At 39.6% G+C, this 17,500-nt stretch overlaps 2 protein-coding genes across 2 annotated transcripts in view; one reads left to right on the top strand and one right to left on the bottom strand.

Moving 5' to 3' along the window:
- Window positions 1-17,500, bottom strand: part of LOC123774448 (nephrin) — a 183,757-nt gene that overhangs the window by 156,432 nt on the left and 9,825 nt on the right. The window lies entirely within an intron of this gene.
- LOC138354152 (uncharacterized) lies at window positions 8,851-9,600 on the top strand. The gene has a single exon (XM_069308040.1). It carries the CDS (start codon window positions 8,851-8,853, stop codon window positions 9,598-9,600), a length of 750 nt encoding a protein of 249 aa, XP_069164141.1.

Raw genomic sequence — 17,500 nt, 5'->3', positions numbered from 1 at the left:
TCTCTCTCTCTCTCTCTCTCTCTTTCTCTCTCTTTCTCTCTCTTTCTCTCTCTCTCTCTCTCTCTCTCTCTCTCTCTCTCTCTCTCTCTCTCTCTCTCTCTCTCTCTCTCTCTCTCTCTCTCTCTCTCTCTCTCTCTCCTTCGTGTGGATGAGAACTAAAAATATTAATTTAACATTATACACAAAACCTTTCTGTTTGCATAGAGATTAAATATATAAAGAAATTAATGCATAAGGGATCTTTTTGATAAGGGTGTAAAACAGTCCACTATAACAGACGAAAGATGAACAGGTTTCGTATGAGGATACTATAATGTTCTCGGTGAATGCAGGCGCCGGAATCTAATCAAGCTACATCATTAAATTTCATTTCATATAGGAAATAAAATACATAAAATTATACATAAAATTTGCTGAATTAAATCATGTCATGTCATTAACATTACTTAAACATTAGTGGGTTTAAAATAACTGAAATGGGTAACTGTAAGTTATTTTCCAGGAGAACTGAAGCTTAATTGTCTTTCTTAATTGTCAGAATCGTTAATTCGATCCCATTGTATAGTCTAAACCTTTTGCTGTAGAGTTTATTATGCATAGGTTCTCTTGCTTCATTTATTTTTAGGTGAGTCCCTCCTTTCACACACTGCACTGAAATATTGTTTAAAACTTTGATAATAGTGAGTGGTAATACCTAAGTGTAGTTACAGGATGAGAGCTATGCTCGTGGTGTCCCGTCTTCCCAGCACTCTTTGTCGTGTATAACGCTTTGAAACTACTGCTACTGTGTGTGTGTGTGTGTGTGTGTGTGTGTGTGTGTGTGTGTGTGTGTGTGTGTGTGTGTGTGTGTGTGTGTGTGTGTGTGTGTGTGTGTGAACAGTGGCATCAGGTGAAAAGAAACATGCCCAATCGTCGCCTCAACATTAACTTCGGAGTTCCTGGGTTGTGAGATGTGGAACCAGACCACTCTGCTAAAGACCCCCATTAGATTTGGCTCTTGTTCCCTTATTTATATAGTTTGCACATTTAGATTTAGATAATAAATTGGCTCATTAGATTTAGAAGCCTATTCTAAAGAATTATTGTATAAAATATCAACTTTTGGGACAGGGACAGGAAGACTATATATATATATATATATATATATATATATATATATATATATATATATATATATATATATGTATGTCGTATCTAGTAGCTAGAACACACTTCTCGGCCTGCTATGCAAGGCCCGATTTGCCTAATAGGCCGAGTGATTTTCTTTATTTTCAATAAATTGTTTCCAATTAGTTTATTTGAATAATTATATTAAGATCATAAATTATTGACTTAGTTATGTTAGTTTAGGTTAGGTTAATATAGTTTAGGTTAGGTTAATATAGTTTAGGTTAGGTTAATATAGTTTAGGTTAGGTTAGTATAGTTTAGGTTAGGTTAGTATAGTTTAGGTTAGGTTAGTATAGTTTAGGTTAGGTTAGTATAGTTTAGGTTAGGTTAGTATAGTTTAGGTTAGGTTAGTATAGTTTAGGTTAGGTTAGTATAGTTTAGGTTAGGTTAATATAGTTTAGGTTAGGTTAATATAGTTTAGGTTAGGTTAGGTAGGGTTGGTTAGGATCTGTCATATATCTACATTAGTTTTAACTCAAATAAGAAGAAGTTAACTCATACATAATGAAATGGATAGCTTTATCATTTCATAAGAAAAAAAACATAGAAAATATATAAACTCAGGAAAACTTGGCTTATTAGGCAAATTGGGCCTTGCATAGTAAGCCAGGTATGACGTTTAGGCTTCTACAATGTTTTCATTGAATACGAGGAAGGAGGATCTAACTTAATCCTTTCCCTTCACAGGATCTTTAACGTTCCTTGGCGAATTTGTAGCCAACTCCATAAAATGGAAATGTATGCAAAATACCAGGTTCTTGGGGATAATTTAGCCGTGGCTCTGATTGTGACAAAGACTTTGGACAAACTGAGTCTATCTCTTCTCAAGTGTAAAAGGTTCATTACACTATTTAGGGGAAAGGTTTGAGGTTCGTAAAACTGTAAATAAAACTATTCGTATTACCTTAATAAAGTTAAGGAACAACTTAAAAAAATGTATTATCTTAAATAACTGGTAATGTCTTAATTTACGACTCAAAGAGAGATTTTAAGAATAAGGAAAACTGTTAAAGAATTATCCAGATAAAGCAAGGAAGGAAGAAATGATCAGGGGGAAAGCGCCAAGCCATTACGACTATATAGCACTTGGAAGGGGTCAGGATAAGGATTTGGGATGGGACGGTGGGAAAGGAATGGTGCCCAACCACTTGTGGACGGTCGGGGATTGAACGCCGACCTGCATGAAGCGAGACTATCGCTCTACCGTCCAGCCCAAGTGGCTGGATCCAGGCAAAGCAAAAAGAGAAATAATCTGATAATATTTTAACGAGGAATATGGAAAAAAAAAAAAATTTGAGGGATATGAGGACAAGGAGCTGGGATATGAGGACAAGGAGCTGGGATATGAGGACAAGGAGCTGGGATGTGAGGACAAGGAGCTGGGATATAAGGACAAGGAGCTGAGATATGATGACAAGAAGCTGGGATATGAGGACAAGGAGCTGAAATATGAGGACAAGGAGCTGGGATAAAAAGGACAAGAGGACAATGCAGCCTTTCCTCCTAAGGTTTCCTCAACGTCAAGAAACAGTCGTACTAAAATCCCTCCTCTCCTAACCAACCAGAGGACCCTGAACAGAAAACGGAACAGTACGTCAATTTCAGCCACCCGCTACCATTTTCTAATACGACAATTTTTGACCTTAGGTAGCGTATACGTCAAAATTCGACGTTCTATTAGGAGGACAGGTTGCCCAACCAGTTCAGCAGGGTAGAAACAGGGCAACAGTGCAATTACCACTTTCTCCTATCCCATTAAGAAAAATAAGCATGATATAATTCACTTTTCCAGCGATAGATAGATCTGAGATGGATAGACATTTCAGAATAGAACACAATAACAAATCCACGAATAGCGAAGCACTTCAAACTATAGACCCTGAGGTGAGAGGTATGAGCTACGAGGAATGATATAAGGAATTACACCTCACCATCCTGGCTGACTCGAGAAACAACGGAGACATGATTACCACATACAAATTATCAGAGGTATAAGCACGACTGACAAAAAATATCATCCAGTACAGTTAGCAAATAAACAAGAGATAACAGATAAAAACGAAGTGCAGAAAAGTGCCACATAAATATCAGATTTTCTTTATGTAATAAAGAAAATGCAACCAGTGGTATATATTAGAGAATTAGAAGGAGACCAGTCATATTCAAGTTCAAAAGTTCAAGAGACAGAGCTCAGTAGGCTTAGTACAATAGTCTACTGAAGGTGGAGGTGTGAATATATACTGAACAACCTGTGGATATACTGATATATGTACTGATATAGTATGATATACAGAACATATATTAAGAAACTGGTAACACTGATACTAAAGACGCCTAATTTATCTCAGACACAGAGTGAATGAGAGAGAGAGAGGGAGAGAGAGAGAGAGAGAGAGAGAGAGAGAGAGAGAGAGAGAGAGAGAGAGAGAGAGAGAGAGAATTCTTGCTCTACAAGGTCGATACTTATTCCACCCAAGCGTCCAGTCGCCTCGTGGCTCTGGTGCTCTAGTGGGGGGGGGCACTATAAGAGGCCCCCATACCCCCCTCCACCCCCCCCCTTAGCCCCTCTTCCTCTACACCCCCCTCTCTCCTCCCCTCTACTACCTCTCAGCCCCACAAAACCTCTCACTTCCCTCTGGTGGGAAAGACGTGACGCAACATTTTGACCCCAAAATAAAAGTTCTGTTTTGCACTTTGCAACAATAAGCAGTTAACAATCATCAGAATCTTAACACTTATGAGAATATCCACAGGAGGTCTGACGAGGGGCTCGAACCTGTGTTTCCAGATGCACACTCCACGTTAATGTGTTTTCACTGTAAATTATGAGAACTTTAAAAATTTTGAGTTTACAGGAGCAAGAAATGAACTCAAAAGTTCATATATTCTTCATTAGATACGAGACATTGAAAAAAATGGGAGAAAATGTAATTTCATTCCATACATAAAATTTTCCTTATTATGAATTCAATGAAAAACTCATAAAAAAATTCTCTTCATATTGATTTTATTTGTATACCAAGAAAAAATATCAAACTGGATTTGGTTAAATTTTTTACAACATATATAATTTCATTTAACTAAAGTTTCACTTAATTATATGTAATTCCTCTGCAAAAATAATTATGAGGAGAAAGAGAAAGGTATTTTGCCACTTGGAAGAGATATGAGATAGACTAAGTATTAGGATATGAGATAGACTAAGTACTGGGATATGAGAGAATCGTCAAGGTCATTGAAGTGGGTTCGAAACCCTTCTAAAGCTTGACCATCACTATTAGCGTCCATTTTAAGTGAATATTTAACTATACAGGTAAATAAAGAGATCTTTCATTGAAGAAATAGGACAATGTTATCTGAATTTCTCTCCTCCTAAAACGTTCACTTGATATTCAGAGTTACTGAACGTTTTCCTGACTCATGGAACGAATCTTGATTAACAGAACGTTACTCTGATTCACTAAACGTTACTCAGCTCCATTGAACGATACCCTGATTCACAAAGCAATGCAGTGATTCACAGAATGATATCCTGATTCACTGAAACTTGCCCAGCTCGTCCGAATGATACCCTGATTGATTGAAAGTTATTCTGATCCACCAAACGTTACTCTGATTCACCGAATATAACTCCCGATTCACCGAACATAAAACCCGACTCACCTACCATAACCCCGATTCGCCGAACATAAGACCAGGCTCACCCACCATAACCCCGATTTACCGAACATAAACCCCGATTCGCCGAACATAAACCTCGATTCGCCGAACATAAACCTCGATTCACCAAACACTGAATTTGATAAGAAATATTTCCCCAGAACGACGAATTGTATAATTACAGCCCAAGATAACATCGTCCGTGTTCTCAGTAATCCCAATGCCAAAATCGCATATTTCTAATGTCAAAATCGCATATTTTCCCTAGGATGAAGGGCGACCTAATGCAATATTGCAATCCATTTGCCCTTGCGGTTGAGTTTTTTTTTCCCAGGAGGTGGTAATGCATTCTCTTCCCAGAATCAATTTGGCATTCAGACGCATATTTTCTTTATCATATCGTTCACAGCTCATTAACAATACGGACAATAGACGAAACATTATAACATTGACAGGCTACGGTTGAAAAAAGGAACGAAATGAAAAAAGATGGAATCATATACCGTAAAATGCTCGAAATTGTGCCACGAAGTAGAGAAAATGGAAGGCCCATTTTCTTTTAAACTTTAATGAACCTTTTACGTGTAATTGGAAGACAACCCAATTACAGCCAGCTGTTGCGAGGTGCAGTGCGGAACTTGTAGGTTTACTTATTGATAAATATATAGATGTATTTATGTGTTTGTTGCCTATGGCAACGATTACATTAAGCAAGGTGTGTACATATATTATATTATAATGAACTATTCTAATTTTTGCTGCTATATTTGGGTGGGTATAATTATAAATTAAGGTCCATAACAAGAGTATTGGATGATATCATTCGACTAATGAGCACTTTACTGGCGATTAAATATATTATGAGTTAGAACGCAATATATGTGTGTGTATTTACCTAACAGTAATTATATAACTATAGGGTCGACCTTTAGTTCTTGGGACTCAGCATTCCATGCTGAGTCCCAAGAATGGGACTACACCCAAATTCAGGAAACTGGTGAAAAATACAGTATAGTGTATAACTTAGCAAACTTAACTACATGCAAGTTAAGAACAGAAATGAAAAATGCAGTATTATGTATAACTTAGCAAACTTAACTGTACACATATACTGAAAATAAATGCTATGTATACTTTTCCAACTGTAAAAAAAAAATTGTAAAAAAAATAATTGTGCAAAGTATATACGAAACGAAGAGAAAGAGAAAAAAAATGTAAAAAAAATGCAATAATGGGGATGGGAAAATGGGCCGTGTGAGGAGCCGCGTCAATTACTGTAATGGAGTATATAAAAAAAAGGCAGAAGTAAGGCTTCGTCTTACGGGATCTCCATAGCCCGTGCTACATGGACACTTCGTTCTGAGTAGCTAAATCTGAAACAACAATATAAGACTTCGTCTTAGATGGAGAAGTGTTGGAGATGTAGTGAGGGAGATATAGTGAGGGAGATATAGTGAGGGAGATATAGTGAGAGAGATATAGTGAGAGAGATATAGTGAGAGAGATATAGTGAGAGAGATATAGTGAGAGAGATATAGTGAGGGAGATATAGTGAGGGAGATATAGTGAGGGAGATATAGTGAGAGAGATATAGTGAGGGAGATATAGTGAGGGAGATATAGTGAGGGAGATATAGTGAGGGAGATATAGTGAGAGAGATATAGTGAGGGAGATATAGTGAGGGAGATATAGTGAGGGAGATATAGTGAGAGAGATATAGTGAGGGAGATATAGTGAGAGAGATATAGTGAGGGAGATGTAGTGAGGGAGATATAGTGAGGGAGATATAGTGAGGGAGATATAGTGAGAGAGATATAGTGAGGGAGATATAGTGAGGGAGATATAGTGAGGGAGATATAGTGAGAGAGATATAGTGAGGGAGATATAGTGAGGGAGATTTAGTGATTTAGAATGAAGAAGCCCACTAAGAGTTGCTTGTTTCTGTTTTACTTGGGCGGAGTATGAGTATTTAGGACTCGTATGGTCGCTTCAGTAAGATTTTGTCCCATGTGTTTAACAACTTCTCTGTTGAATCTAAGTTGATATCTTATCAAATTTTAATCGTTACTGTTTTGTTATCTTTGACAGTTCCAGCTTCCTTAAGTAATAGCTCAATATTAGAAGTATTTGTTATGCTTTAAAGTATACATTAGAAAGTATAGATACTTTCTAGGCGATTAAATATATTATGAGTTAGAACGCAATATATGTGTGTGTATTTACCTAACAGTAATTATATAACTATAGGGTCTATAGGGTCGACCTTTAGTTCTTGGGACTAAATTGGCATTAGAAAGTATAGATACTTTCTAATGTATCTAATGTATCATTTGGGGGATTCCGAGAGCTTCAATATAGGCTTTATACTTTCTTTATCTCTTCTTATCTCTACCCTATGTCTTTTCTCCTCCCTCTCTCAAAATTTTAATAATAAATAAATAAATAAATGACACTTTAAATTTCAGCTCTGAGTATATATATATATATATTTTGGGGGGGGGGTTTACTAGTTATCTTTTCTATTCGATCTCAAGAAAGATTTTTAAGTTTTTTCATGCATTTTAATGAAACAAGTCTTAAGTTAAAAAATATATATATATAGCCTTACAAGCCTTATTTGCTTCGATAGCTGTTCTTAATTAGTGACTTTATAAAAGTTTAAATATAATGATGCATAAAAGGCTATAGAAAGCATTATAATCAGGTCCTCTATAATATTATTGAAGTGCATCTGAAACCATATTTTTCGAATTATTTCCTTGTGTTAATTTCTTTTTTAATTTTGCTTCTATTATATTTTTGCTACATTTTTCCATTTTAACATAAATTAACATCTTCTAGGAAGGCAAAGGTTAGTGTTAGATATCTTAGATATTCATGGAAATGTTATAAACTTTTTAGCCATTAGACTTTAAATTACTGGGAATTTGCATATAGTGATTTGAATATAAATGCAAATGTAAAAAAAAAAAAAAAAAAATTTTCATTTTGGGTGCTAACACGATCACTAAATCGCCTGTTTATCACTAAATCACCCCCGCAATCACAACTAGCTAACTAGGTAAGTACTTGTATTGTTAAACAACTTGACGAGTAAGTTGAAAGATAATCTGCCCGAAACGCTTTGCGTAATAGTGGCTTTAGGCATTGTATGTACTAGCTCCTATCTATAAAGCCAACAAACTTTGTAAAATCTCTTTATGTATGTACCTTTGCCTAAATAAAAATTATTATTATTATTATTATTATTATTATAAGTCCTGTTGGACCAAGTTGTCACAAGTCTGAACTTGAGGAGAAGAAGAACTCCCAGACCCCACTTCAAGTATAATCCAGGTATATTCCACATATACTCCAGGTATACTGCAGGTATATGTATAATTTCCGGTTACATCTGATTAGGTTGTACTCCGATATTCCTGCTTGTATCGTCAATATTATGTTTACACCACCACACAATCTAATTACAACTTTTTTCACATTGTACAGACTTTAAAAGTCGCCAAAACGTTGTACAGAAACATTCCAGCAACATTGCACAAACATAAAACGTTGCCAAAATGTTGTACACAAATATAAACATTCCAGCAACACTGCACAAACATAAAACGTTGCCAAAACGTTGTGGTTACATTGTTGTACTTAATATTGGTTTCCCCCTGAAGGTTAAAAACAGACATGAGAGTCTAAGACACAAACACACACTTGAGGGGCTGAGAGAGACATATGAGGGACTGAGAAAGCCCCATGTAGGACTGAGACACTCCGAACACACATCAGGCGCTGAGACCCGTACGAATTACTGTGAAAATCACACGAGGAAACTCAGACGTTCCCAGCGAGTGTGAGGAGCTGAGAAACATGAGGAAGACAGATGGTGGCCAGAAGTAAGGACAGCTCAGATGGGATACATGAGAAATGAGACCGATCTCCTGAACCCAGGAATAGAAAGCCGGAAAGAGGAAATGAAACTGCGATTGGTTGCTTTGTGATCTTGGATAGACCCACCATCCTAGTGATCATGGATAGACCCACCATCCTAGTGATCTTGGATAGACCCACCATTCTGGTGATCTTGGATAGACCCACCATCCTAGTGATCTTGGATAGACCCACCGTCCTAGTGATCTTGGATAGACCCACCATTCTGGTGATCTTGGATAGACCCACCATTCTGGTGATCTTGGATAGATCCACCATTCTGGTGATCTTGGATAGACCCACCATTCTGGTGATCTTGGATAGACCCACCATTCTGGTGATCTTGGATAGACCCACCATTCTGGTGATCTTGGATAGACCCACCATTCTGGTGATCTTGGATAGACCCACCATCCTAGTGATCTTGGATAGACCCACCATCCTAGTGATCTTGGATAGACCCACCATTCTGGTGATCTTGGATAGACCCACCATTCTGGTGATCTTGGATAGACCCACCATTCTGGTGATCTTGGATAGACCCACCATCCTAGTGATCTTGGATAGACCCACCATCCTAGTGATCTTGGATAGACCCACCATCCTAGTGATCTTGGATAGACCCACCATTCTGGTGATCTTGGATAGACCAGCCATCCTAGTGATCTTGGATAGACCCACCATTCTGGTGATCTTGGATAGACCCACCATTCTGGTGATCTTGGATAGACCCACCATTCTTGTGATCTTGGATAGACCCACCATTCTGGTGATCTTGGATAGACCCACCATTCTGGTGATCTTGGATAGACCCACCATCCTAGTGATCTGGATAGACCAGCCATCCTAGTGATCTTGGATAGACCCACCATTCTGGTGATCTTGGATAAACCCACCATCCTAGTGATCTTGGATAGACCCACCATTCTGGTGATCTTGGATAGACCCACCATCCTAGTGATCTTGGATAGACCAGCCATCCTAGTGATCTTGGATAGACCAGCCATCCTGGTGATCTTGGATAGACCCCCATCCTGGTGATCCTAATTATCCACTACGATAACTAGCCAATTCTACAATAATTGACCAAAACATTGCGTTCCAGACATTCAAAAAGATGCGTACGTATGTATTCAAGAGTTGTTGTAATGAATGAGTAAACTGTATAAGCATTCAGACGATGAGTCTCAATAACGTGGTTGATGATTTGATGACCAAAATGAAGATGAAAGACGACGACTTCGTTTCCTGGTCCGTCTTGGACCGTTATCAAGTCCCAAACGACTCTGATAATGGTCTTTAGGATGGACCGAAACGTCGCCGTCTCTTCCTATTCTAGCATGAGTGGTTTTTGGTCATAATACATTAGTATTGTCTTGATCTGAAGCAGGACAGTCTCGAACAATTACTCAGGAGAGAAAGCAGGAATGCTCTCCCAGGTGTTAATGAAAGTAGGAATACTCCCCCAAAGTGGAAGAGAAAGCAGGAATATTCCCCCAAAGTGGAAAAGAAAGCAGGAATACTCCCCCAAAGTGGAAGAGAAAGCATGAATATTCCCCAAAGTGGAAGAGAAAGCAGGAATACTCCCCCAAAGTGGAAAAGAAAGCAGGAATACTCCCCCAAAGTGGAAGAGAAAGCAGGAATACTCCCCCAAAGTGGAAGAGAAAGCAGGAATACTCCCCCAAAGTGGAAGAGAAAGCAGGAATACTCCCCCAAAGTGGAAAAGAAAGCAGGAATACTCCCCCAAGTGGAAACAAAATTAGTGCTTCACGAATATGACTTGTTGATAAGCCTTCTTAATCCTGTTTAAATCCTGCTTCTTAATCCCATGATTAAGATCCTGTTTAAATCCTGCTTCTTAATCCCATGATGCATGTGCAATTGAGTGACATTAATCCAGGTTAGCCCTCTAAATCTGCTCCTGTGAAACGCTGAAGCTGAAGCTGCTTCTTAATCCCATGATGCATGTGCAATTGAGTGACATTAATCCAGGTTAGCCCCCTAAATCTGCTCCTGTGAAACGCTGAAGCTGTTCAAATACTTCGATCCTCATGACATAAATAGCTAGTTAGTGATCGTTGAAAATGTGTGAATCTATTGATATGATGCTTTAAATTAAGCCAAATGTCTCCTCTCTTCTATAATGTATTCTATAATGTTATAATCTGAATTATAGGCTCTATCATCTTTACTCTGTTGTTTTTACTACTAGAGTGTTTTACTGATGTAAAACGCGGGTTCGATTCCCGCACGAGGCAGAAACAAATGGGCAAAGTTTCTTTCACCCTAAGTGCCCCTGTTACCTAGCAGTAAATAGGTACCTGGGAGTTAGTCAGCTGTCACGGGCTGCTTCCTGGGGGGGGGGGGTGTGTGGTGTGGAAAAAAAAAAGTAGTTAGTAAACAGTTGATTGACAGTTGAGAGGCGGGCCGAAAGAGCAAAGCTCAACCCCCGCAAAAACACAACTAGTAAACACAACTAGTAAACACACACACATACACACACACACATATACACACACATCAGGATTCCTCAAGTTCCTACTCAGCCTCTTACGAAACCTCTACATCTTTTCTTAATCAAGGTAGCTTTGTTTCCATTTAATTTTATGAGCTTGGAAATTTCACAATGCAGAATTATTATTGTTACAAACAACCTCGTAAAGCTTCGGAAACTATTTAATAATTGTCAAAAAAACATGATTGTTTAAAGATGTACAGGTTTCGCAAACGTAAATACTTGATAAATAAAGACCCAGGTCCTGAGAGACGTTACTAGGTTTAATCAACTTTAGACACTTTTTCAGTATAGGATAATTACGGTGCAGCAATATCATTTTAAGCCTTAAATTGAACCAATCTTGGCTGCATAGGTCGTCTGACACTCCTTAACAGCAGAACTATTTGGACCTATCATGGAAATTAGTGAAGATTTAAGTAAGTGGTTTAGCAGAGCTGGTCGTTTGCTCGAAGTCATTTCTCACCAATGGGAGCCATAAGAGTATTTGTAAGCATCAAAGTTTATATATAGGAGCTGCTAGTTTGCATCTGTTGTGTATAGTGGTGATGTATATATGTCTGTCTACATGTGTCTGTGTGTCCAAGAAGGAGTCTGAAGGCCTGATGCTTAGGGCTTGTCTCACTAAACTTTGCATCCTGATTCCTCTGGGGTCGTGCCCAACATGGCTTCGGCTTTTCACTAAGGTGATCAGTTTTTATCACTTAGTGATCAAAAGTGATAAGTGATAAGACAGATTAGAATCTAATTGGCCGCTTTTCGTTTTATCTCATGACTCTGTAAATAGATATCTGCCTGTTTCTCGTGGCTGTATCCTGGGATGGTTAGTAGTTGGCTTGGTAATTATATACACACACACACACACACACACACACACACACACACACACACACACACACACACACACACACACACACACACATACACACACACACATTTTCAGTGTCAGAGTAGTGAACAGGTGGAATGCATTAGGCAGTGAAGTGGTGAAGACAGACTCCTTAACTGTTTCAAATGTAGATATGATAGTGCCCAATAGGCTCAGGAATCTGTACCCCAGCTGAATGACAGTTGAGAGGCGAAACCAAAGAGCCAGAGCTCAACCCCCGCAAGCACAACTAGGTGAGTACAACTTAGTGAGTACACACACACACACACACACCACACAAACACACACACACACACACACACACACACACACACACACACACACACACACACACACACACACACACACACACACACACACACACACACTAACACACAAACACACACACACACACTAACACACAAACACACACACATTCATTACACATATTCGCCCCGTAACAACAGCCAGGAAAGATTGACTGGGAACAACTCCTTATCTATTCACACCTATTGACCCAGCAGTAATTGGGTGTCATGAACTATGGGAAGGGAAAGCTCTCAGCCAGCTAACAGGAGTCAGCAGTCGTCTGCTCCTGTACCCTCCTGTGCGTAAAACTAGTAGGGTAAGGCTTACCATGAGCTATGGGAAGGGAAAGCTCTCAGCCAGCTAACAGGAGTCAGCAGTCGTCTGCTCCTGTACCCTCCTGTGTGTAAAACCAGTAGGGTAAGGCTTACCATGAGCTATGGGAAGGGAAAGCTCTCAGCCAGCTAACAGGAGTCAGCAGTCGTCTGCTCCTGTACCCACCTGTGTGTAAAACTAGTAGGGTAAGGCTTACCATGAGGTATGGGAGGGAGAGCTCTCAGCCAGCTAACAGGAGCCAGCAGTCGTCTGCTCCTGTACCCACCTGAGTTATAGAAGCAGAAACATCCAATTAAGCAGATCGAGAGACAGAAACAGACTGGGAGACAAAGATAAACACAGAAAGAAAGACAGACGGTGACAGAGAAAGGTAGAGTCAAGGACAGACAAACTCAGACAGCGAGAGACAGATATATACAGAGAGAGAGAGAGACAGATTGAATCAGAAATTGAGAGAGAAAGTCAGAAACACCGAGGAATACAAGCAGTCCTGGAGAGAGGGAGACAGAAACCGATAGACATACACAGATATAAAATGAGAGAGAGAGAGAGAGACAGAGAGACAGAGACAGACAGAGACAGTTCCACCAGCAATAGCCAGGGGGATGAGTTTGCCTAGTACCAACAAGGCAATTAAGCCTCGGTAGTAACCGGAATCCATAGAGTTTAGAGCAGAAGCACCACCAGCAGAACGAGGGGGAACACGCATGTTTACTAATCACTGCTAATGCTGTATTTGACTACCTGGTTAGCGATGAGGGCGTGCGAACGAGGTCGGCAAAGTCGACCGCCCATAAACACTTTACGAGAGTATGACCCTTACATATCCTCCCTCGGTGTGAACATTGAGCTCCTCTCTGGCACCTCATTCGAGGCTGTGCCCAATCATTTTCAGTGGCATTTTATCGAGGGTACAACGGCCAGTTAATTTTAATATGTTGTAGGATGAGGTTAGTGAACATTCTCCCACAATTTCTGCATCCATTTTCAGGCTATTTTCAGAGACATGATGTAAAAATTGATCCTTTTGGAGACTCCTCGAGGCTACTTTGCTTGCAGAGGACTATAGTTGAGGCAGGAAAGTTCGTCGATAGTTAGCAGGCAAATTATGTTAATGGTTCAGTCTGATTAATGAGACATTTATCAGCTTCTAAACTTTGAAAATATGGACTAACTACACAGGAAGGCTAGTGATCAGTTCTATTGTGAGTGGATCTATTCTGGGGAGATGTTCTCTATTGGGGAACACTATTAAATGGAGGTTGTCTAAAGTGGAACACTCCTGGAGGGAGGTTCTCTAAAGAGGAACACTTCTAAACGGAGGCTCTCTAAAGTAGAACACTTCTAAACGGTGGTTCTCTAAAGTGGAACACTTCTAAACCGAGGCTCTCTAAAGTGGAACACTTCTAAACCGAATCTCTCTAAAGTGGAACACTTCTAAACGGAGGTTCTCTAAAGTGGAACACTTCTAAACGGAGGTTGTCTAAAGTGGAACACTTTTAAACTGAGGCTCTCTAAAGTGGAACACTTCTAAACGGTAGTTCTCTAAAGTGGAACACTTCGAAACGGTAGTTCTCTAAAGTGGAACACTTCTAAACGGTGGTTCTCTTAAGTGGAACACTTCGAAACGGTGGTTCTCTAAAGCGGAACACTTTTAAACTGAGGCTGTCTAAAGGGAACACTTTGAAAGGAATTATCTCTAAAAATAAATACTCCTAATTAAATTCTTTCTTAAGGAAACTCTCTCAAAGACATGTTCTCTAAAGAGATGTTCTTCAAAAGAAACTCTCTAAAGAGAAACTTTCTAAAGAGAAACTCTCTAAGGGAAGGAAAAGTCTGAATCATAACAAATTATCTTGCAACTCAACTTGAAGATGAATAGTTTGGATCTTAATAACAAAACTTTTTATCAGATAAACAGGAAGAAAACAGAATGGTCTAGATGTGAGAGATTGATGTTAGTTCAATAAGCAGTTTCAGTGTCAGAGTAGTTAACAGATGGAATGCATTAGGCAGTGATGTGGTGGAGGCTGACTCCATACACAGTTTCAAGTGTAGATATGATAGAGCCCAGTAGGCTCAGGAACCTGTACACCAGTTGATTGACGGTTGAGAGGCGGAACCAAAGAGCCAGAGCTCAACCCCAGCAAACACAACTAAGTCAATACACGGCGCCACAGGTGTGTGAGAATTATTTGAAGTTCGTCTTCTTTTGCTGCTTGAGCTGAAAATTCTTGTTTACCTTTAATTCAGAGAAATGATGAGATGGAGAAAAGGAAAGCAGATTAACATCTCCCTGAGACCTGACCAATACACGAATTAATCTTCTACTTTATGAGAAATGTATATTTAAGTTATATTTTAATGCTGTGAATAATTTGCAAATAATCTGTAAAAATATTATATTGGGACTTAAACATATCACACGCATGCACACACCCATGTACACACATTCATACACACATACACATACACACACACACACACACACACACACACACACACACACACACACACACACACACACACACGAAGGAGATCCTGATGAAAATTGGAGATTGAGATAAGCCCCAAAGACGCCGGAAAGAACTTTTATGTGTCTGAGATTTATTCAAGTGGAACGACTTTTAAAGATGCTATTCTTAAACCATCCTTTCAACACATCTTTAAAGACAAGTACAATCTGATACGTACAGGAAGAAAATATACATCACCCGACTCTTGCAGTTGAAAGGCCGGGGATTAAGAGCTGAAGTTCGACCCTGAAAATTCACGTAGAGGAGTACACACACAATAAAACATGGAGGACAAAGTTTGAAGACGTTACAGAGAGGAACTTCCTTGACATTTCATGTCAGGAAGGTTAAATATTACATAGTAAATAAGAGATCTTTCAGACGAATGGAATACCTTGCAGAACAACATCATAGATGCTAAGCAAAGACAGTCATAAGGCATTTGATAGATGCATGGATAAGATCTTTTTATATTATTATAAATCAATTAAATAAGTGTAGATATAGGCTGTAAAGAGATATTGATCTCGTAGCTGAGTGGTGTACGCTCTTCACTTGCAATCGAGAGACAGAATTCGATTCCACCAGCAGGACTGAAGTGTTTAGAAACGCAATCTTTCACCTGATGCTACTATACACCTAGTAGTTATATAGTTACACGGGAGCTAAGCAACTGTTAGGGATGAAACGGGGAGGATAGATAGGATGAAGGGATTAGATTCAGATTAGTGTTTTCATCGCTGAAAATCCCCCTAATCCACCCTAAACACTCCACCGATCCTCTCTGAACTTTCAGTTGAATCCGGACCCCGAGTCAGCATGCTGAAGCATTACTCAGTTGCTCTTAGAGCTTGTATTCAGCATGCGTCGCTGCTCAGGCTACGAGGATTGCCTGCGTGGGAGATGCGGGTTTCAATTCACTAAGGCAAGAGATGGTTTCCGTGGCGTAGCACCAATCCTGTGTTATTTGTATCGCGAGCAGGTGAGGTTTCTAGGAGGATTGGATGCATCGATTGGCGGTTGAAATGTTTATAATGGATGGGTTTTATTCGGTATACTTCGTCCGCTTGATCTGGTCGGTAAAGCGAAGGGCTTGTATTTTATCAGTTCGGCGTTCGATGTCTTGGAGTTTATGTGGTTGGGCACTGCTCTCTCTCTCTCTCTGTCCTATCCCAGGTCCTTGTCCTTATATCTCAGCTCCTTGTCCTCATATCCCAGCTCCTTGTCCTCATATACCAGCTCCTTGTCCTCATATCCCAGCTCCTTGTCCTCATATATCAGCTCCTTGTCCTCATATCCCAGCTCCTTGTCCTCATATCCCAGCTCCTTGTCCTCATATCCCAGCTCCTTGTCCTCATATCCCAGCTCCTTGTCCTCATATCCCTGGTCTTATCCTCATATCCCAGCTCCTTGTCCTCATATCCCAGCTCCTTGTCCTCATATCCCTGGTCTTATCCTCATATCCTAGCTCCTTGTCCTCATATCCCATCTCCTTGTCCTCATATCCCTGGTCTTATCCTCATATCCCAGCTCCTTGTCCTCATATCCCAGCTCCTTGTCCTCATATCCCTGGTCTTATCCTCATATCCTAGCTCCTTGTCCTCATATCCCAGCTCCTTGTCCTCATATCCCAGCTCCTTGTCCTCATATCTCTGGTCTTATCCTCATATCCCAGCTCCTTGTCCTCATATCCCAGCTCCTTGTCCTCATATCCCTGGTCTTATCCTCATATCCCAGCTCCTTGTCCTCATATCCCAGCTCCTTGTCCTCATATCCCTGGTCTTATCCTCATATCCTAGCTCCTTGTCCTCATATCCCAGCTCATTGTCTTCATATCCCTGGTCTTATCCTCATATCCTAGCTCCTTGTCCTCATATCCCAGCTCATTGTCTTCATATCCCTGGTCTTATCCTCATATCCCAGGTCCTTATCCTCATATCCCAGGTCCTTGTCCTCATACCCAATACAATCGTATTGACTAAGCGCTTTCTCCTAACCTTACTTCTGCACACAAAAGCTAATGTTACTTATAAGAAAAGTGGATATACTTATTAGAACATTACAAGAACAAAGAACAACCCTAAAATGCTTATTAATATGTCCATACGGACATAGGATAATTTTCAATAGGAACACAATTGAATCTGCTTTAATACAGATTACAAAATCATGTAATTTGATCATTAGTTTGTATAATTTTGATTAATTT

Source organism: Procambarus clarkii, chromosome 61, assembly GCF_040958095.1.
Source record: "Procambarus clarkii isolate CNS0578487 chromosome 61, FALCON_Pclarkii_2.0, whole genome shotgun sequence".
In the NCBI taxonomy this organism is placed as follows: Eukaryota; Metazoa; Arthropoda; class Malacostraca; order Decapoda; family Cambaridae; genus Procambarus; species Procambarus clarkii.
The sequence above is the reverse complement of the archived record's forward strand: the minus strand, read 5'-3'. Positions and strand labels throughout refer to the sequence as shown.

What these genes read in the sequence shown, in the direction of transcription:
- LOC138354152 (XM_069308040.1), top strand. Translation starts at nt 8,851, where the DNA reads ATGGATAGACCCACCATCCTAGTGATCTTGGATAGACCCACCATTCTG.